General features: G+C 45.4%; 1 protein-coding gene across 3 annotated transcripts in view; it reads right to left on the bottom strand.

Annotated features, from left to right (window-relative positions):
- The window catches only part of RAI14 (retinoic acid induced 14), a 129,388-nt gene that overhangs the window by 37,161 nt on the left and 70,276 nt on the right, over window positions 1–21,951 (bottom strand). For all 3 annotated transcript variants that reach the window (XM_014593986.3, XM_059725233.1, XM_006266105.4), the window contains one exon: window positions 14,140–14,270. In XM_014593986.3, the coding sequence (XP_014449472.2) occupies window positions 14,140–14,270 (131 nt within the window). The remainder of the gene's footprint in view (window positions 1–14,139; window positions 14,271–21,951) is intronic.

The raw sequence follows: 21,951 nt of genomic DNA on the forward strand, positions 1-21,951 counted from the left end.
TCACGAACATGCTTGGTGGGGATATGGTGGTGGCTGGTGGGAGCCCAGAGGGGAGGGCTCTAAGAGAACTCTCTGAGAACAGGAGCAGGGGCTGGTTGACGGAAACTGAGTGTCCTACTGAAAACCCTAACTGATCAGCAGGTATCCCGGTTTTCCGTTTCCCACGGAAAAATGGAGTAAACCACAGATTTTACCTTTTATCAGAGGCGAACACGGATTTCTCATTTTAGTGGAGAAACCTGTGGATGTTGTAGTTTTGCCATGAGCTCTCTGCAGGCGGGCAGAGTTCCAGCTTGCAAGGGGCTGGGGGGAGTGGGAGGAGGGCAGCCAGGCAGGCTGTACATGCATGTGCATGTATATGCACATGGCCCTAGGCAGCCTGGACAGCAGCTCCGGCCCTGTGGCCCTCCCCCGGGGCCTCCACAACCCAGTGCTGCAGGGAACAGCAGGGCCAAGACGTTGTCTGCCTCTGTGAGCTCCATGCTGCCTCCGTCCCCTGTGCACAAGCCTGTACTGGCACCATCACTGCAGCCACGCAGGCAGGGGACACTTTGCCAGGACAGCGCGGAGTTTGTAGCAGCAGGCAACCTCTGGCACAGCTCTGCTGTTCTTTGCAGCGCTGCGTTGCACACTCCGGGCTGTGGAGGCACTGGGGGAGGGCAGTAGGGTGGAAGCTCGTAGTGGGTAGTGCACAGAGTGCACAGCCTGTCCCCTGTGGTGGGGAGCAGTCTGCCCGAGCCCGCCACAGGCAGGCAGAAGGGGGGGAGCTGGGCTCTACTCTGTTGCAGCTGCCGCCACCTTCTGCCAGGGACAGGGGGCTGTGGACCCAGGTCATAGATTGTAAGGGGCCGGAAGGGACCTTGTAGATCATTGGGTCCAGTCCCCCTGCACTAGGCAGGAAAAGACAGCTGGGGTCAAGTGACCCCAGTGAGGGGACTGTCCAGTCTCCTTTTGAAGATTTCCAGGGTAGGTGACTGCATCACCACTGGAGGGAGTTTATTCCACAGTGTGGACACCCTAACTGTGAAGGAGTTTTTCCTGGAATTGAGCCTGAAGCAGCCTTCCAGGAGTTTGTATCCATTACTCCTGGTCTTCCCCAGGGGTGCCCTGGTGAACAGCTGTTCACCAAGTTCTTGATGTGATGTAGCGGTAAGTCGCTACCAAGTCCCCTCTCAGCCTTCTCTTCTATAGGCTGAAGAGGCCCCAGGCTGCCTTTTCTCGTATGTCTTGTCTTGCAAGTCCCTGATCACACGGATGGCTCTTCCCTGGACCCTCTCAAGTTTTTCCATGTCCTTGTTGAAGTTCGAAGAAGATGAGATTGGTAAGACAAGACCTACTCATGACAAAGATATTCTGGCTGTCATTCAGAATACTATCTACGAGTGTATTGCATATAGATTCTTTAATGAGTTTTTCCAGGATTTTCCCTGGGATGGAGGTTAGACTAATTGGCCTATAGTTGCCCAGGTCCTCCCTTTTCCCCTTCTTGAAGATGGGCACAAGGTTGGCTCTCTTCCAATCCTCAGGGATCTCCCCTGTGCGCCATGATTTCTGAAATAGTTTTGGCAGGGGTTCCACAATGACCTCAGCTAGCTCCTTCAGCACTCTCGGGTGAAGTCCATCTGGTCCCGCTGACTTACGAATGTCTAGCCTTTCTAGTCGGTATTGTACCAGCTCAGCATCTACAGTGGGAAGGCTATCATTCCCACCATGCTCCCTGTGAAACTTATCTCGCTTATCTTTCCCCTTGGTCCAGTGAAATACCAAAGCAAAGTGGGCATTCAGGAATTTAGTTTTTTCCTGAGTGTCTGTTACCAGCTGTCCCAAGCTGTTAAGCAGGGGCCCCCTGCTTCCATTTATTTTCCTTCTGCTCCCTACATACCTAAAGAAGGACTTCTTATTGTCCTTGACTCCCTTGGCTAACTTAAACTCAGTCGCCACCACCTTAGCTTTCCTAATCATTTCCCTACAACTGTGAATCACTGTTGTATAGTCCTCCTTGAGGACTGTCCCTAGCTTCCACTGTGTGTACTTTGTTTTTATTTTTTCAAGAGGACCATTATGTCCCTAATAAGCCAGGAGGGCTTACCAGCCCTTCTGTTACTTCTCCTCTTCAAGGGAAAGGTCTACTTTTGTGTTTTGAGGATCGTGTCCTTGAGGAATGACCACTCTCTGTGCATCCCAATCACCTTCCACTTCTGGTCCCACATTGCTTCCCCTACTAATGCCCTGATCCTGTTGAAGTCAGCATTTTTGAAGTCCAAGACTTCAATCCTGTTAGTTGATTTGTCAACCTTGTGGCAGACGGTGAACCTGATAAGCTCATGGTCACTGACGCCCAGGCTACCCTCAATATTCAAGCCACACACCAGATCATTTCTTTAGGCCAAGACCAAGTCTAGGAGAATGGTACCTCTGGTTGGACCTTGCACTTCCTGAGTCAGAAAGAGCTCCTTGATTACAGCAAAAAACCTACATGACCAATCCGACCTGGCCGAGTGTTCCTCCCAATCTACGTCTGGGTAATTGAAGTTGCCCATGACAACCAACTCCCTTGCACATGTGGCCTCGGTCAGTTTTTGAGAGAACTCCAGATCCAGTTCTTCCCCGTAGTTCAGTGGCCTGTAGTAAACGCCTACAGTTAGGTCTCTCTCACCTCGCCCCCCTGAAGCTTGACCCAGAGCGTTTCAAGCTGCTTATCTTTGAGCCTAAGTCCCTGGTCCCATAGCCCTGGCAGATAGAAGCCCCCTCTGGAAGGGGCTGTGGGTGGGAGGCGAGGGTCAAAAGCAGGGCTGGGAGTTGTGGGGTACCAGGAGGGCCAGGGGTGGGGGGAATGAGGGCACTAGCAGAGCTGTGGGGATGGGGGAGAGGGGGGAGGCTTTCATTTTAATCACAGATGCTGAGGTTTTTAAATAGAGAATTTGCATTTTTTTTTAAATCAGAGAATTTGTGATTTTTTTTTTTCCATCAGTGAAAACCAGGATCCCTGCTGATCAGGGCTGGGTGAGCTCTGGCTTCTTCTGGCAGAGAGGTAATAAATCTGTCCAGTGTCCCAGGAATGAAAGAGATGGAGGGGAAACTGGATAACTTTTCTCTTCACCAGAGGCACATGTTACGCTCTGGGCACCTGCTGGGAAGAAGAAATAACACAAACACCTTGGATCCATTTAGAGAGGGCAGATTCAATCTGTTCCTAACTGGACACAGAATAAAATGAGAATCAAGGATGGTGAAGCTGCTCAGCAGCTTATTTGCCATATGGAGCAATATAATGCTTACAGGTATATATTGTGATTTTAACAGTTTTCTTTGTAAGGTTTTCATTTGTTGTTCATTTTTTATTGTATTTGTTATTGTAGCAGAAAGATACATTTGGACATTTTTTATTCTTTAGTCTTCACTGAGGAAAGATCCAAGTGTGCCAAGTATCTCATGCTAGGTGCTGGGGGGTGTGCGTGTGTTGAGCATTTGGTATTGCATAATCCTTACATAAGCACTAAAACCTGTCTTCCCACCAAGAAAAAGTCCCATATACCTTTTCAACAAATAATAAAGTGATTGGAAGCGAGTCACAGAGGGGATGTTTTCTTTTGTTTTTAATCCAATTTTTCCCACCATGCTTCATAGCATGAAGAATCTTGTTTAAATCACACACACCTCAAGGAAAGCCTACTGAACAGCTGTTTTCTTAAGGGGTGGGAGGAAGATGATTGCATCTTACAGTTCAAGAGCTGGGAGGTAGTAGACTCCCAATTTTAGTCTTCAATTTTAGCAAAAATATCCCCCCAGATGCTCTTCAGAGAGGTTTCTAGCATCCCCAGAAGCCTTATATTTTTCATTCTTAACTTGTATTCCAACATCTCATTTTTATGGAAATTTCTTTGGCACATCCAGTTACTGCATTACTATTGGCTCACTGAAGGATTTAGATTGAAGAACTTCCATTACATTCACCATTAAGTGTAACCATCAGCGTTCAAAATTTCAGTTCATCATATTAAGTTTTGAAATAGTATTACTCGGGGTGAGGTGAGCTGAATGAAAGCGGATTAAAAAATAAATAAATCAAGAAATATGAAGTTGATTCCATCGCAAAAGTCCTTAGGATGCTAAAATGACTGCTGTGCTCTTACTCAGCTTTAGGCCAAACTGGAAAAAAAAGAAAACCTTTCTGGTAATGTATTCCCAGAGACCTATTAAACATGTATAGTCTTAAGATATGTATTCATCTTTTGCAACACACTTCTTTTAGCCCCTAGATTTTCAACCTAAATGGCAAGATCCCCAGGAAAGTCATGAGCAGGTTCAGGCTATTGCAATCTCCTCAGCCTGGTTTTGCTAGATGAAAGGAGCCTTGAAATTATGTAAAGGATATCCCAAACCTTTTGAGTGGAACATGGAGTCATGCTGTGTAAAAGACTGGGAGTTTCTCGATAAAAAGTTAACTTGAAACCAACTTTTGCTGTACGAAAAGCCATCGAAGCTTGAGAATTGTCTATGTTGATAACAGAAGTGAAAGACCATCCAAAACCATATGAAAGTAGGTACAGCCATCACAACAGCTCAGAGTACAAGGCACACTTAAAATCTATTAGATTTTTAAGTTACAAATGCATCCAATTTTTCCAGATTTAAAGGACTGTGCATAAGATTGAATCTTTCTATTAAAAAAAATAATGTAATTTTTATACCAAATCATTTTATTCATGGAGGAAATAGATTTGAAGACAGGCAAATAGAATGGAATCACTCATTTTCATTAAAACTTCATCAGGTCATGGCAATACTTCCTCATTTATCATTTCACAGCAACCGCATTTCTCAATTATACCTCATTTACAGGTATATGATCCTGACAAAAAGACAGAGACACCAGATCAGTCTATACCCTGAGACTATTCTGGTAATTCACTAAGTTTTAAAAGAAAAAAATCAAATCCAATACCTGCAGGGTTTTTTTTCCTTTTGTCTTTCTCTTGACTCTCTAGATTTGAACACCTCTTTAAACTAGAAGTCGGCAAGCTAGTATAATAAAAATCTTCACATACAGTTCATTTGGTTGCACAGACCTTTGAGATTATAGACAGACATTCAAAAAAAGCCGAGTTTGAACGGATTCAATCTTTGCAGGTTAGTCTAATCTGCGTAGATTGAACTGATTTGCAAGTGAACAAACATTCACTTTTAATTCCAGAAATGCAGGCACATGCCTGCAGTGGCTCAGGCTAGAAGCTGGGAGGCGCTAGATCGAGCCCTCCCTTCCCTTCCGCAGCAGCTGCAAGGCTGGAGGGAAGCTGACCAGGCAGTGTGGCGAGGCCTTGGCAGGCCACTAAGTATGATTAGGGAGGGGTTTAAACCCCCAGCCTGGCCTGCAGGGACCCATCCGGCGTGTGCCTGGAGGGGAAGCCGGGAAGCAGCCTTTACCAGGCTTGTCCCCAAAGCCAGACACTGGCTGGGCAGCACCTCAGGTGAACAGGGGCAGAGAGGGATTAAACTCCCCTGTCTTCCCCCTCAGGCACAGGACCCCAGCCAGGGTCTGCCCAGCTTTCCCCTCTGCTCGCACGGTGGGAGGGCCTGGCCAAAGCTGGCCAGCATGGTCCAGCCATCTGCCCAGGGCTGCAGCTGGGGCTGTGGGGATGAGCGAGCCAGGCCAGCCTGAAGGCACTGCTGAGGGTGGACACACAGGGGCCAGCCCGGGCTGGGCCATGGGGGCCAGGGCAGTGGCTGGCTAAGCAGTGGGCTGCCCAAGTAGTGGACTACTCAGGCCTGCTTGGAGGCACCGGCAGGTCCAGAGCCCAGCAGCTACCTCAGGGGCTCGCAGCTCCTGCTGTGCCCCCGTCCTGTGCAGCACACACTGGCTGCAGCCACACCACATGCTGTGCGCTGGCTGTGGCCGGCAGGGCTCTTCTGCTTCCCTCGCTGCCAGCTGCTGCTGATGCCACTGCATAGCTCTGGATGGGTGGGTACAAGCTTTAGCCCTGCAGGTTCTGCCCAGTGCCTGGAGCTCTGGCTGCCTTCTGCCCACTCGGCACAATGAGCAGCCCCTGCGGGGGAGATGGGGATGGGTGGAAAGCAGAGCTGGAGCCAGAGCTCCATACGCTGGACAGATGTCGTGGGGCTAAAGCTTCCACACACCCACCCAGACCTGTGCGGCAGTGGGAGTGGCAGCTGGAGGTGAGGGAAGCAGAAGAACCCTGCCAGCCCCAGCCAGGACACAGATTGTTGTGTGGCTGCAGGCGGCGGGTGGCTACTAGGCTCTGGGCTCACAGGGGCCTCTGAGCCAGCTCGGGCAGCCTGCTGCTTGGCCAGCCACTGCCTGTGTCCCCCAGCCTGAGCCCAGGGGCCCAGCCCATGTGTCTGTCACCAGCAGCACCTACAGACTGGCCTGGCTCAGCCCCACAGGCCCCTGCCTCTCAGCTGCAGGAGAGGCAGGCAGATGGCAGTGCTATGGTGGCCAGCTTTGGCTATGCCTCTGCTACTGGAGTAGGAAGGGCGGTGAATGCCTGATGAGCTGCTACACCCCAGCCAGACAGACCTCAGCTGCAGTCCCCTGGTGGGAGAGAGAAGAGGAGAATAAACCCCTTCCCTGCTCCGTTCGCTGCAGGGGGCCACACTGGCTGCTAGAAAGCAGAGGTGGGGCCAGCCCTGTTCTCTGGAGGGGAGAGCACAGCCCAGGGCTGCAGAGCAAGCTGGGGGACTCTTATTTAACTTAAACCAGGAAGGGATCTGGGACAGAAGTTCCATAAAGTTTCATTTAAGCCCCAACAGCCTAACGGATAAAGGCACTGGCCTCCTCAACCAGGAAGTGTGGGTTTGAGTCCCATCTCGGGTGGATAGCTTTTTCAAGGAACAATGGTCACAAACTGACAGACAGCAGATTTAGGCTAGATATCAGGAAAAACTTATTCACAGTAAGGGTGGCCAAAATTTGGAATGGACTTCCAAGGGAGGTGGTGCTCTCCCCTACCTTGGGGGGGTCTTTAAGAGAAGGCTAGATAAGCATCTGGCTGGGGTCATCTGACCCAGCGCTCTTTCCTGCCTAGGCAATCTGATGACCTGTTGAGGTTCCTTCCAACCCTGGCATCTATGAAAGTGGTTTGACCCAGATCAGTTAAGTCTGATAACTACATTCAACCAGGTTTATCTTAAATCAGTTTCGGCCATTTTGAAACTGGTTTATGTGCACTGAACTTGTGTTCTGGTACAGGTTTAAACCAGTTTCTGATCACTTAAACCGGTTTATGTGTAAATTCTGTCCCTAGCCCGAAAGGTTTTAAATAACCGTGGCTGGTTAGGACAGTGTTCTTGCCCTATTAAACTTCATAGGCTGCTTGACTGTGTATCACAGATTTTACCAATCTGATCCTTTGGTCCATAGAGGAAGGATTGTTCAAATGTCATTGGAACAAGACTGAGATGTCAGGTAGGCATGTGAATACCTCTCAAAGCTGCAAGTATTTTCTTCCAGTATAATTACCCAGTAACAGATAATAAAATGGAATGGATTATAAAAAACTGTTAATTATGAGTGAAAAAACAACTCAGTGAAACAGCAGGATAGTACCTGAAGGAAGAATAATCAGCCTATATTTGTCCCTCAGATCTTGAGATGTTATCTACAGGATGTAATGTACATGAAAGACTTGCACAGCAAGAGTCTCTTGGATCTCAAAGCTATTCATGTAAAATTAAAGATTTGAGCTTTAGGACTCCCCTCCCACCCACCCCCATAATGATATACCAAGAGAAACTGAGAAATTCCATACAAATTCCTTTCCAGAAGGATTTCAGTCATAATAAAAAGTCTTAAAATATTTTCAGTTTGTATTTGTCCGGCTGTTCCATCTTGAATTAATTTTATGACTGCTTATTCTTGGCATCATTCAATTCACATTAATATTATGTCTATTAATTATGTAAGGATATAAGATACACAAGTACTGGCAACTGATGTAGTGGATTTACAGAAGTATACATCTTTTAAACTTAAATTCCATTATAATATCCTGCTGAAAAGGAAAAAAGACTCAGGGAAAGTTTTCCTTAGTTTATCACAAATCTTGTATCACCTGGGCAATTTTTTTTTCTAATTCTAAGGTTTCATCTCTTTATCTAAACTGCTTTTATTTCAATTATTCTCTCTCAAATGGAAAAATGTTACAGTTGTAGCATATCTTCATTTGTTAAAAAATTCCCTTTATAAAATAAAGACTTGCTCTCTCTTGGGACTCACTTGACTTTAGAGTTTCATGTTTCTCATGGTATGCTATGGGCAAAGTAGATGAAGAAAGTCTGGAAAATAAAAACATTTAAAAGGCTGACAAGAACACCCCCCCCCCCCCTTTTTCCTTTGCTTCTGTTAAGGTGAATATGAAAAATAAAACTGCACTGAAGGGAAAGTCCATTGTCATTTCAGCACTTGCATTGAGTTAACTCCTAACTGGCTAATTAAACTATATGATTTAAGTTACTTTCCCTGAACCTTTTTTTTTGGTCAGAGGTTGCATGTGCATGACAAAAGCAAGACTTTTTCAGTAGCAGAGTATCAGATGAAAAGGAGTGACAGAGAGCTCAAATAAGACCAACACGGTGACAGGATCAAATGAATATTAGGTACATAATAAACTTGAAGTACATGGACTTGGAATGTGCAGCTATGCATGCTCTGGTTCAAATCAAAATCTAAGTTTATTATCTCTACAGGGTATAATTGATAATGGTCTTGGGAAAACCCCTAGAAGTGCATTTCTGGAGTCTTCTTGGTCTTTTTGTGCCATTGTCAGTCCTCATTTCATTTAACAAGCACTGATGCAATTGCAGCTAAAAGTTTACTAAGGGCTATTGTTTTAAGTTAATAGGCATAAGCATTTAATTCTATTCTAACTCGGTATCTTGTAGAAACATGCAAACTTAGCAGTAATGTACTGGCACAGGGACAGAACAGCCTTAGGACATGGAAGTGCTGCCATTTATACATTGCAAGCTATTTGTGAATTTTCTTCAAGAGCAGCTTCTTTAAATTACCATCCATTTGAAAACTTAGTCCTGTGGAATAAGCCACACGAATACCCTGGCTTCAACAGCCTTTTTTTTTTTTTTTTTTTTTTTAAGCTCATCTGGGATTCAAATGGTCAATATCCAAACTGGAAAAAGTATTTAAGCTTTTTAAGAAAGAACAACAGAAAACAAGCCTGGAACCATTTTGGAAATGCTGCCAGGGAGAGTCCAATTTCAATTACAAACGTGTTTGGCAGAAATTTGCTCTGGCATAAATGGAGTTCTGCACCAGCCTGCACCAAAGGTGGATTTTCTCCATGGCAGCGAAGCTGATTTACATGCATGTGTTCATCAAAAAGTGTGACTGTGAAAAAGCAAAAACCTCCAAAGTCTTAAAACTGCCACATCAGCTTTACAGAATGCTAAAAATGTTGCTGGGAGAGTTTCTCTGGCTCCCACATAAACTCTAAATCCTGCTCTAGAGGGATTCATGGGTATTTAGGGAAGATCTTGGCCTTCAGCAGCTCTTTGCTTCACTACATACATCTTAGGAGTCAGTCACTCAACCCTACCTGCTGTAGACTAAAGGTTTTTATAATTATTATTTTGGCTTCTGTAACTAATCGGAGTATTTGATTCTGTTCCTCCTCATAGCAGCCCCATTGCATGCGGTGAAAAGTATCATCTTCCACATTTCTTAGGTCATTTCTAGAAGTTCTTGTAACTTGTGCATTTTTGGTTAGAACTATACTGTATCCAAAACTAAATGCAGTGCCTCAGCTCAGATACAAGAAACATCAAGTAGAATGATTTATTCCCCCCCCCCCACTTCAAACGATTCTTTAAGAAAAAAAAACAAAGACAAAGATCTTAATAGGAACAGGTTATCTTAAAGAAAAAATGTGAATGTGATAGACCAAACAAATCTGTCATGCAAAAATATTATGGTTTCTAATGTTCCACTTTCAAGCACGTTCCATCACAGTGTTTAATCTCATATGGAATTTGTTACGTAATTTAATCCATTAGGTTCTTTTGATTAGTCCCCTTCAGCCTAGTTCTATAAATGAATATATCAACATACACTCAAAGGAATCAATAAGTCATTCATCCAAATAACTTTTCCCCTACGTGAATATGCAGACCTGCTACTACAATACAGCCAGTGCATAGTATGAAATTGGAGAGTGGTTGTGGTCAGCAATAGTGCTAAAGCACATTTACCCTCTATAATACCCAGAATGCATCCTTTTTAAAGGATGAAAATCTTCCATTTTTGTGCTAATTTGGTAGGGAGTGTTAGTGGAAACATGTGATGTGAGGGAAAATGCAGTTTCAAAATTGTCTTCTTTCTCCTAAGGAGACAGTTGCTGTTTCAAAATTAGCAGTGGTCCTCTTCTACTTAAGATGTCTAGATTTCACTCAAGTGTCCATTTTGGCATGGAAGATTCCTCAGTGACTAGCCTAGAGCTACTGCACGTAGGATTACAGGAAAGCAGGGCTGGAAGGGATCTCATGAGGTCATCTGGTCTAGCCCCTTGCTCAGCACAGGGTCATCCCTGACTAAGTGTCTCAGTCAAATATCAGTCTAACCTGCCCTTGAAAATTTCCAAGCATAAAGTTTCCACAAAATCTCTTGGTAGCCTATGCCAATACTTAACCACTGTCTGAGTTAGAAAGAGAGTGGGTGGATGGCTAGGTCCTGAGGGAGGTTTCAGGCTAGCTTTGTCCAGTCTGATGGGTGGCTGTAGAATGGCAGGCTGGGTCGGGCTGAGGCCCCAGGTTGTGGTCTGACAGTAGCTCAACGAGGACAACACTCCTCTAGAAAGAAGGGAGCTTCAAGTTTTGGCCCTTGCTCCTAATGCTGTTTGTGCATTTTACATGAAATACTCAATGGATGGAATAAACGAGCAGCATGTGGAGTAGAAGCCAGAACTCAGGGCACCATCCCATCAAGAAGAACCACCTCTTCACTGGTCTACTGAGTCCAATTCCTTTTTGGTTTTTGTCTGAAAGAATATGTTGCATAAAACCTTTTTGAAAAGCTTGAAAATGGGGAGAAGAGGGTGGACACCACAACACAAACTCATGAGCATACATACCTCAACGGCAACAAGGCACGCTAATATGGACTCAACGTGTGTGAGTATGTGTACTTCTCCGGACCTGCCCCCAACAATTTCCTCATCTGTCAGACACTGTCTTTTCAGTGGTGAAACAACTTAAGCATTTCTTAAGTTTCCCACTATACGCAAGGAAGAATAAGGGTTGAAAGCAGGGTCTTGAATAAAACAAATGTTGCCAAAGAAAAGGATCAGCATTTACTCTGGTGCTCTCTTGGGCTTTGAAATTACTACAAATAAATATTTTAAATCAAATGCTAGGTAAACGAACCTTTCAGACTAGTGAGAACACAGACCTTTAATTGCTTAGAACAAATAATGGCATTGTTATAAAAGTCACAAAGATACCTCTATGTTAAGAAGACAACTAGCCTCATGGTTACAAACTAAAGTATTATAGCTTGCAATGGATATAGTATCACAGGAAAGTAGAGCTGGAAGAGACCTCACAAAGTCATCTAGTTCAGCCCCCTGCTCCAGACAGGATCATCTGACTAAACCATCCCAGCTAAACCATCTGTTGGCAACATTTTTGGGCAGAGTACCAAAAACACCTGCAACCTTGACTAGTAAGACTGTAGTGGGGGAGCTGCAAGGGGCCCAATTCTTGTTGTGGCAGAACAGCCCCAGCCCCTTCTCTGCCCCAAGGCGTGCATGCACTCGCTGCTAGTAATGAGCTGGACCGGAGCTCTACAGACTCTGGTGTAGCTACTTGCAGCCTCCTGGCTGCCTACCACAGCAGACCTGGGCAGGCCCCTGCCACTCACCATGGAGCCCAGGCTGCTCACCACAGGTGATGGAGAGGCTGCAAGGCACACATGCCAAGCCAGATGCCTCTGCATGCCACACACTGGAGCATCTGCCAGGGGTCGCTGACCCCTGGTCTAAACTGCTCTTGAAAGTTTCCAAGGATGGAGATCATACAATTTCTTTAGGTAGCCTGTTCCAATACTTCAGCACCATCATTGTTAGAAAGTTCCTCTTAATCTCCAACCTAAATTTTCCCTGCTGCAGCTTGAGGCTGTTAGTCCTAGTCCTGTCCTCCAAAGCCACAGAGGAAAGTTCATTTCCATCCTCTCTACGATCACCTTTCAGGTATTTGAAGGCTATTATCAAATCCCTCCCCCAGTCTCCTCTTCTCCCAGCTAAATAAACCTAGTTCTTTCAGCCTTTCTTCATAGATCTTGCCTCTCAGGAGCCCAAAACAGGACACAGTACTCCAAGTGAGGCCTCACTAGTGCTGAACAGAGCAGAAGAATCATTTCCCTTGATTTGCAAGTGATACTTCTTTTAATACTAACCAGTATGCTGTTGGCTTATTTTGCAACAAGAGCACACTGTTAGCTTATACTCAGCTTATGGTCCATTGTAACCCCTGGCCCTTTCTCTGCAGAACTGCAGCCTCAGTACTGCACCATTCCCCAGTCTGCATTTGTGCATGCAATTATTCCAGCCAAGAGCATGACTTTGCACTTGTCCTTGTTGAATTTCATCAGATAGATTGCAGATAATTTCTCCAGTCTATACAGGTCATTCTGGACCCTACCCTGTCTTCCAGTGTTTGCAACTCCAGCCAACTTGGTGTCATTTGCAAATTTGATAATCATGTGCTTGATCCCATCATCCAGATCATTAATGAAGATATACTGATCAGTACTATACCCAGGGCAAACCCCTGGGGAGCCTCACTTGATACCTCCTCCCAACTGGACATGGAGCCATTACCTCCAGGGCTGTAGAAGAAAACTGCAACATGGCCCTTGAGTGACAACAAACCTGTGCTTGAGAAACAACAGGCTCATGGATATTGATGGAAAATATTAATTCCCATTTGTTTTACAGACCAGTTCGTGTTATGATATTGCTTTTGACATGCATAAACCTTCCACAGAAAGAGAGGTTAACTAGCTACAATGGAGGATACAATGGAAGAAATTCTAAAAGTTAGTGCTACGTAGACCAAAGTAAAAAGTGGAACATTTGACATATCTGTGATTACAGGAGCTCAACTGATTGATAAGATACAACTAAATTATGTCTAATTCTCTGTTTCAAAACAAAGCATGTATATAATGCCATTTAATTAAAACCATATTAAAATGAGGAGAAAGTCCAGTAGAAGTAATCAGAGCTTAGGAATTCTATGGGTAAGTCATTTCAGGTCATTAGGAGTCCATGCCATCACTCAGTTTTTCATATTCCAAACTGAAATAAAAGAGATGCACCAAACTGACACAAACCAAGCAAGGAGCAGAGCATGACTCCATAAATACAGCCTAAAGGTAGATTCTTAAAACCATATTAGCATAAACCATCTTAAGCTGCCTCTTCCAAGAAACGATGGTCATTTTTCTCTGCATCTCCCTGTAGCCTTTAAAATCTACTTGTTTTCTAACAGTTTGCTAAGTAGTAAGACATTTCTTGTACATCCATGAAACAGGTTTTCTGTTCTACATACAATGGGAAGGTATAAGGGACTGTGGTCCTTTGGTGGCCGGTTTTTCACTAGCGGTTTGTGCCAATATCTTTGTGGTTAACGCTCCTAAAAAAATTTCCAATTCAAAGTCACCAGCAGTTTTCACTCCAGTTTAGGCTACTTAAACTCAACTGCCCTGGGGGCAGCGTGGGAGGGGAGCTCCCAACACTTAATGCCTTTTTGGAGTTTATAATCCAGACTGCCCCATGACATTCTGGAGCCTACCCCTTCCCCCAAAGAACTCCAGTCAGGACAGCCATCTGGATGCATGGCAGTTCAAAGCACTGACATCCTGCACTGGCATTTGGTTAATATTAAACTGTAAATGAAGCCATGCACAAGCTGAAAATGGTCTCTAATACTGTGTACTTAGGCTGGGGGGGGGGGGGAAGAAGAGCAGGGAAGGAGGTATAATTCCAGGTTAATCTTTGTTTCATAGTTGCTGCTCTCAAGGTCATCCTGTAAAGGAAACATGAATCCAAGGTGTCTCCCCCCTCCCTCTCCCTTGAGCACGCTAGACCAGTTTAGAGCAGACAGACTTACGCAGTTTTGCCCTCGCTATCCTGTTTGGTGGCACTGGCTCCCTTTTTGCCCAGCAGCGAAGCCACTTTCTCTGCATCGCCATTCTCCACAGCCTGCAGCAGCCGGTCATCATTCTTATTCCACTCGTTGGTCTGTGGCAAAAGAAAACAGGTGGAGAAATTGATCCTGGTGATCTCCCCAGGGTTCACCAATTCCCCCTGCCCACTCATTTACTATCTCTTAAAGGGAAAATAAAAAACAATTAAAACAAAACAAAACACCCGCTGCTTGCTTGTTGATGTTCGAGGTGCCTACCAGTAACTTAAAATGGATCATTTGTTGCATGTGTTCAAGGACTAGCAGCAGCTCAAGTCAGATCAGATGGATTTCTTTTAAACTACCAGGGCAACAAGCAGGCCTCTGAAATTTGTTACCTCAGTGCCAGGTAATCAGCCTGCAGCTTACCCCTGGAAGTCTACTGCTAATGTGGAAAATTCACTCTAACGCTATACAGCAAAAACAAATCCACTTGCTTCATTAATGTTCAATGAGGTTTGTATGTGATCTCATCTGAATTCCTCTAGTTCCAATTTTTGTACGAGCACTATACTGGTCAGGTGCTATCATTTTTTTCCTAACACTCTATGTGAGACAGAAGTGTGATGCACGCTGTAACCTGACAGACACCCCTCCTCACATACCTGCAGGAACCTTAACAACAAGCAGCAGAGCCACAACAACAGGTTAAGAGGTATCCCTTTGCAAATTGCAATCAAGTTTATTGCATTTTTATTGCCCTGATGCATGGTATTATCTAGCCCAGACAGATTCCAGCATGGAGCACTACCCCTCTACATACAGGCAGAGAGCCACCTTTTAACCAAAAAGAAACTTCCATCATTCCTCCCTCCACACGAGAAGCTAACGAGCAAAAGAAGTCTGGACTCATGCTAAACTAAGATCCTACATAAAAAGCACAACATGCTACAGACATACTGAAAAATGGATCTGACAGAAGGCTGGTCAACCATGACAGTGAGCTCATATAAGCATGCCTAGATATCTCAGTACAGCTATGGGGAAGTTTTTTTGAAAATTCACAATTCAAGCAATTTTTTTTTTAAGGTAACAGAAGAACTGGATCTGAAAGAGAGTTACCAGAGGTTGAAACACTGCAAGAAGGACAAGCAAATTGTATGGAGCGAGGCAGTAGGTGAAGGAGGAACTAGGAATGGTGACCAGGATGACCATTTTGGGGGAAGTCCAAAGCAGATTTATTTTGTTGGCTGTATCGTGTTCTCTACCATTGCCAATTTCACTCGACTGTCACCATCTGCTTGGCGCAAACCAGCTGCCTCTCACCTAGTGCACAGGCGCCTGCTTCTTACTGCAGAGGACATTTACACAGAGAAAATTTACTGGGATTATTTACTATGGAGTAATGTGTCATGGGTCCACACCCCCTGTAGTGCAAGTGTCTTGGTTAGTGGATGAAGTTATACTCCTAATATGCAGCACAGATACAGACCCTAGCTCCTGCAAACTCTAAATGCACTAGTTTTATCAATTATTCCAGTATCATCAATTTATAGCCATTTGGGTACTATGGTCATGGGAGGCTAAGAGGCAGACCACCTAAAACAAATTTTTGATAAGGTCTTTTTGACAGGTATCTATATTTCCTGTCAATAAAACTCTTATAATATGATTTTTTTTAAAGTGTGGTTATCCTGTCCATGTGACAGTGCTTTCTGCCTATGTAGTTTCGCAATTCACCTTGCTTATGCTTTTTTTTTTTTTTTAAACAAACATGAGGGGGGAAAGGACCTAAAGAAATTTAGAAGTACAACAGTAAACCTTCTGAAAACCCACAGGGAGACTCAGAGGCAGGGGACGTACCTGCTCTTATTTCTGGAAAGCAATTCTACAAATTGGGAACAGTAAATATTAACACACATTTCCACAAAAGGTAGACAAAAATGCTAACCTGAGATCTTTTCATGACCTGAAATAACCAGTACTAATTCTCCAAATGTTGGAAATTGAGCTATAGGAAAGCATTAAGACTTGCTGAAAATCTTTGGCAGAATGCATCTTAACATAGCTTCAGCAATGCTCAGCTGTTTTGTAATATAAATAGTAGGGCTGTCAATGAATCGTGATTAATGCACATGATTAACGTATTCGTTGTTATTCGTGTTAATTTTTTTAATGCCTTAATCACGTGTGTAGTTTTGGAGCCTACGCCCAGGCTCCGCTCCGCTGCTGTCACCGTGGCCTCTGGGCTGCCCTGTGGGGTAGTGGTGGCAGTGCAGAGGACCGCAGGGCAGCGGTGGTGAGAGGGGCATGCAGACACAGACATGCAGTTGCAGGCAGCCAGGAACACAGCCCGGCGTTGTGTGGAGCAGCGCCCAGCAGGTAAGTCTGTGAAGGGGAAGGGCATGGGGAGGGAGTGGCAGGCAAGGGGCAGATTGAGGCCCCCATGGGGGGAGTGGGGCAGAGGCAGGAGCTGGGGTGAACCAGGCCTTGGGACTGGGGCAGGTCGTGGGATGGAGCCGCAAGTGGTTCATCCGGGGGGGCAGCTCCTGCCGCTGTCAGCACCCCGGGAGAGGCATACTTGGGTATGGGGCCGAAGTGGGCTGCCGCTGTGTACTGGGGCTCTGTGCCCTGCTGCCTTTGCCCCGGGAGCTGCATCCCCTGCCTGCCTGGTGGCAGGAGGCACAGCATAGCATCACACAACTCCCAGGACAATGGCAGCAGCCCACCTCTGCCTTGTGCATAAATCTGGGGGGCATGTGCCCCTCATGCCTGGGGGTATGCACAGAAGCAGAAGCAGCACCCCTACACCCCTGGATGAGCTGCCCACAGCTGTCCCACAACATGGACCAGCCCTGGGGCCCCATTCACCCTAATCCCTGCCCCGCTCCCTCCCTCACCATGGGGACCTTGATCTGCCCTCCCCATGCCCCTTTCCTCCCCCACACACTTACCTGCTGGGCAGTCTGTGTGCATCCCTCACTCCCAAGCCACATTTCCCCTAGCCCGGGTGCTGCCCCTCACTCCTGACCCACTGTACCCCACTCCTGCCATGGTATGCAAAAACCCCTCTCCCCAGGTTCCAACCCACCACACATACTTACAGCCCCCCCACAACTTCATAAATAATCCCCCTCCACACCCTCCCACACAAAGTGATAATTTTGCATAACTTAAAATTTTTCTGTGCATGATTTTGAGCGTTTAGCTGTGCAATTAAAATTGCAATTAATTGTGACTATTTTTTTAATTGTGCAACTAATCACAATCAATATTTTTAATTATTTGACAGCCCTAATAAATAGTTGAGTCCTCCAGAACCAATTACAGATGGTTTTAATATTTTAAATATTAACCTGTACCAAATAAATAAAAATCACAGAGTTATTGAATGATATGCCAATAATTAATTAGAAGCATGTCATAAGGGACTAGAAAACCAACACAGTTTACAATTTAAGAAAGCTGACTTGATCTCAGTTATTTTTCTGTCATGTACTAGGGACTGTACAACCATAACAAAGCAGCTCTGGAGGCGACGTCCATAATCACACCAGTCACTCAATCTACACCTTAGAGCAGTGATTCTCACCAGGGTGCTAGGGTATCCTGGGGTGCTTCCAGATCCTTTGAATGGTAACATGAGGTGTGAGGAGAGAAGTGAGACGTTACGAGATAAGCAGATAAACTAAGCAGATAATCCAGGTTCAGGCCTGTCCCTGCCTGGATGATCCTCTCACACTGCAATATACAAATTCATTTTTGAAACTGGATGCCACTGAATTCATAGAAGTTATGGAGGGGTGTCTCTAGTCCAAAAAGGTTGAGAACCACTGCCTTAGAGGAATCAAGCTGAGTCTTAAACTATGGCTCTTTATTTATTTAGTGTTGAAGTTGTGTCTAGAGTTTTACCAGCACTGAACTGGTAACCCAGGAACATTTTAAATACAGGTTTATGTTACTGTGTTTATTATAACAACAAAGTACATGGTCAACAACTCAGTATAAGGGAGTTAAATCCTTGAAAAAGGAGAGGAATAGGCCTCAGTCAGTTTCCAATCACTTTCTTTGGTAACACAATGTAGGCCTATGCTCTGCTGAATAACGCAACGCTTCTCCACATACGTCCTATAAACCTGTGAGTCTACGGGCTCCCTGGTTACCCAAGAACTATACAGTTTTTAACCCTGGCAAGTTATAATTAATGTGCTCCTCTCATAAGGAGTTTGAGAATACATATTTGCATGAGATTAATACCTATGTCAAGATTAGGTTATTGACAAGTCTACTTTTCCATCCAAAAATAGAGAAAAAAACCCAACTTTTCCACCACAGGAGGAAAAAAAATTGTTAATTTTTCTTTATCAAGGAAAGGAGAAGAGTGGTGTAGAATAGGACTGTCTATATTTGGAGATCATTAGAGAACCTTGCTTTCAGAGAGCTAGTTCTGGTATCTAATTAATGTCTTTTCTTCTGATCATTGTGACTCATCAGGATGGATAAAACAATGAACAGTTTCAGAGAATGGATCACACGCCTAATCAGCTTGTATCAGCTCTGCCAATGATATACCTCTGGGTTTTTCAGCCGCAATGTTCTTTTTTAAAAGGAAAGGGAAAAAAACCAACAAAACCACCAAAGAATTAAGAGGATTTCTTTCCAAAATATATGTAGATTAATTCTTTCCAAATTATTGTGTGAAAAAATGCATTAATTCTAGCAGTAAATAGGAATGATTTTTTATATATATATATATACACACACACACACACACACACAGGTGAAAATATCAAATCCTCTTTAAACCATTAAAAAAATTAATGTCAACCAGGGGTGGATGATTTCCAGGCAGCTGGGGAATACACACCGTGCCAGGCAGGGTCTTGTGGGATGCTTGAGGCATAGGGTGCAAACTAAGGGCTGCCTGCCACACAGGCAGCCCCCCTCGAGCTTTCCTGTGCCATGCAGGCAGCCTACCTAGTGAGTTCCTCCCCCCCCCCCCATGTACACAGCATACATGTGCCACCTGGCTCCCTGCCCCTCCCAGCCACATGTGCTGCCTGGCCCCTCTCCATCCCAACCATGGAGAAAACACAACTCAACCCTGAACATCACCTCCCTCCTTTCCCCACCATGTACCCACCTATATTACAGCTCCTGCCTTTCATACACAGCACGTATAGCCCGTCCCCTTCTTCTGCTGCACACATAGAACAGGCAACCTGGCTCCCCACTGAATGCACAGCTCTGGCACCCCAAACACCTCCTACAACCCCCCCACCCCAGGAGCGGGGGCAAAAAGTAGAAACAAAAGAAGGGAGTTAGGCTCCCCAGCTGAAGAACCCAGCTGCTGTGGCAGGAGCAATACTGACAGGGTATGGGGGAAGGTGCTTGCAGCAGCTAGGCAGGAACCTATGGGCTATATTTGGCCTGCGGGCTATCATTTGGATAGTCCTGATGTAGACAATAGTTTCTTCTCTGCACTAGAGTGGCAACGAAATATTTGAACCTGCAGTTACATAAAGCCCTGCTTTACTTTTGAACAAGATCACAAAGGTACTCATCTAAATGAAGTTATAGAAATGCAAAACTCTAGAACTCTTGGTTATGAGATGATACCTTTTATTAGACCAACTAAGAAACTGCAAAAAAAAAAAACTTTGTCTGCAAGCTTTCAGGTACATTACAGGTAACTTTTATGGGTATCAGAATATTTTCTTTGTAAAGTGAGAGATGGTACATTTGTATTAATGAAATACTGTTCACCTGAAACAGAGCTAGCCAAATCTACAGCATACCTTAGAGAACAACGTGCTATTATTTAAACTCCTTCAGTTTTGTCCTCCTCCCCATTGTGTTCAAAATGATAAACAATCTCGGATACATTCCACAGGGTAAAAGTATGAGCAAGGACCAAAAGAAAGTTAACAAAAATCAACCAAGCCTTCTGATCCCAAGATGGCACTTTCTTCCCTCTCTTGGGATAAATTACTGTCACTTAAAATACAGAAATTAAGAAATAGCCACAAAAAAGTAGGCAGCCATAAGGTTGGGCGGGGAAACCAACTTGAGAACATGGCCTGGGCCTGAAAATTTCTGTGGCTGGTTTTCTGAACAAAGACCAGTGTACGTTGTAGCATGCGTTTCTGAATCTCTTGAAGTCTTAACTCCATCTGAGATACTTTCAGGCATTTTTTTTAAACCAAGCTCATTACCCTGGTAACCAAGTCCTTTTAGAAGGCATTGGAGTAATCCAAACTGACAGTCATGGATGGGCACAAACCTGAAGGAGACAGAAAGCATTTCTGGTAACTGTCAATGCCTGGCTATTCAGCACCAGTCAGGGATGCAGCAAATTTAGCAACAACTGGCTGCTAAAACTTCCTCCATCCAAGGTACAGACAGTCCTCCAACTTCTTCCCTGGATTGGAGCTCCCAATTTTGTCTAGCTTCACTTTCACCCAGTTGGCTCTCATCCACACTCAGTGCTCCATTAGATAACAGGCAAGGCTTTCTATTGCATCAGTGGTGCCCAACCTTTTTCCACCTTAAGCCAGATGATGGTACTCAGTCTGTATACAGGCCAGATCTGGCCAATGAGCCCTATATGGCACAGGGGTCAGTGAGGCAGGACCCAATGTGGCCATGTGGGGTGGGGAGGGAGTGGAAGACGGTGCAGCCTGGGCTAAATCCAGCCGCACGGTTGGAGAAGGGACATGGCCCAGGCCCAATCTGGCTGTGCAGGGCTGAGTGGAGCAGGGGAGGGTGGCAATATTACTTGTCACTGTTTCTGTGCCGCCAAATTTCCTGACTTGTGGAAAGTCCCACAGGCACGATGCCCTGGCTCCACAGGTTACACTTGGTCCCCAGGCCAGAAATTGAGCACCCTTGCACTACACCAACAAGGCAAGAAGAGATGGCGATGCAGCAGAGTTCAGAGACACATCTCTGAAGTCATACTTCCTCCCTAGCAGAAGCAACTAACTGAAATGCTGGGAAACCCAGAGGCACACAAACAAGGCTTGATCCAAACCCCATGAGAATCAGCATTACCTTAAATGGGCTTTGGACCAGGCCCTAACTGACTCCTGCTCTACTAGGAAGCTTGGACTGGAACCACGAATCTAAATTCTCACAAGAGATGACCAAAGACATTGTGCTTGAAGGCAGTAGTGAAGACCCAGGTGTGTGTACATTTTACTTGTAAGATGGCAAATTTTGCCAAAAAATTCCTTGTCCATAGCTCATCCAGCTGCCCTGGTAGCAATACTTGGTATAAGCTATTTGGCAGGTAAAGGTTCAGCAAGTGTAATCATTATGTTAGTCAAACCTGCCCAGATAAAAGCTGCGCTAAGATATACAATTTTTGGCATAGCCTGGAACAGGGGTGGGCAAAATACAGCCTGCAGGGTGGATCCAGCCCCCCAGGTGACTGGATCTGGCCTGTGGCTGCCCCTGCAGTGCTCCACATAGGGCCATGCCTTGCCCACTTGTGCCAGGGCAGCCTGCACCAGGCTCCTGTCAGTGCTTGCCAGCCCAGGCCCCTGCCAGCATGCAGCTTCTGCCGCGGCTGTTCCCAGAGCTGGCTCCAGCTCCCAGCTGCCTTCCTAGGAGCTGGCGCTGGAGTCCTGCGTGCTGGGGCAGGGGCAGAAGCAGCTTCCAGCAGGCTGTTCCCAGGGTAGCTGCACCGTGCCGCACCATTCAGCAAGCACACTGGGCCTCCAGCTCCAGATCCCAGAACTGGAGGCAGGGGGCACAGAACTGCACCTGGCCAGGTTGTCGGCACCAGCAGGAGCG

The sequence above is a fragment of the Alligator mississippiensis genome, chromosome 3 (genome assembly GCF_030867095.1).
Source record: "Alligator mississippiensis isolate rAllMis1 chromosome 3, rAllMis1, whole genome shotgun sequence".
Taxonomy (NCBI): Eukaryota; Metazoa; Chordata; order Crocodylia; family Alligatoridae; genus Alligator; species Alligator mississippiensis.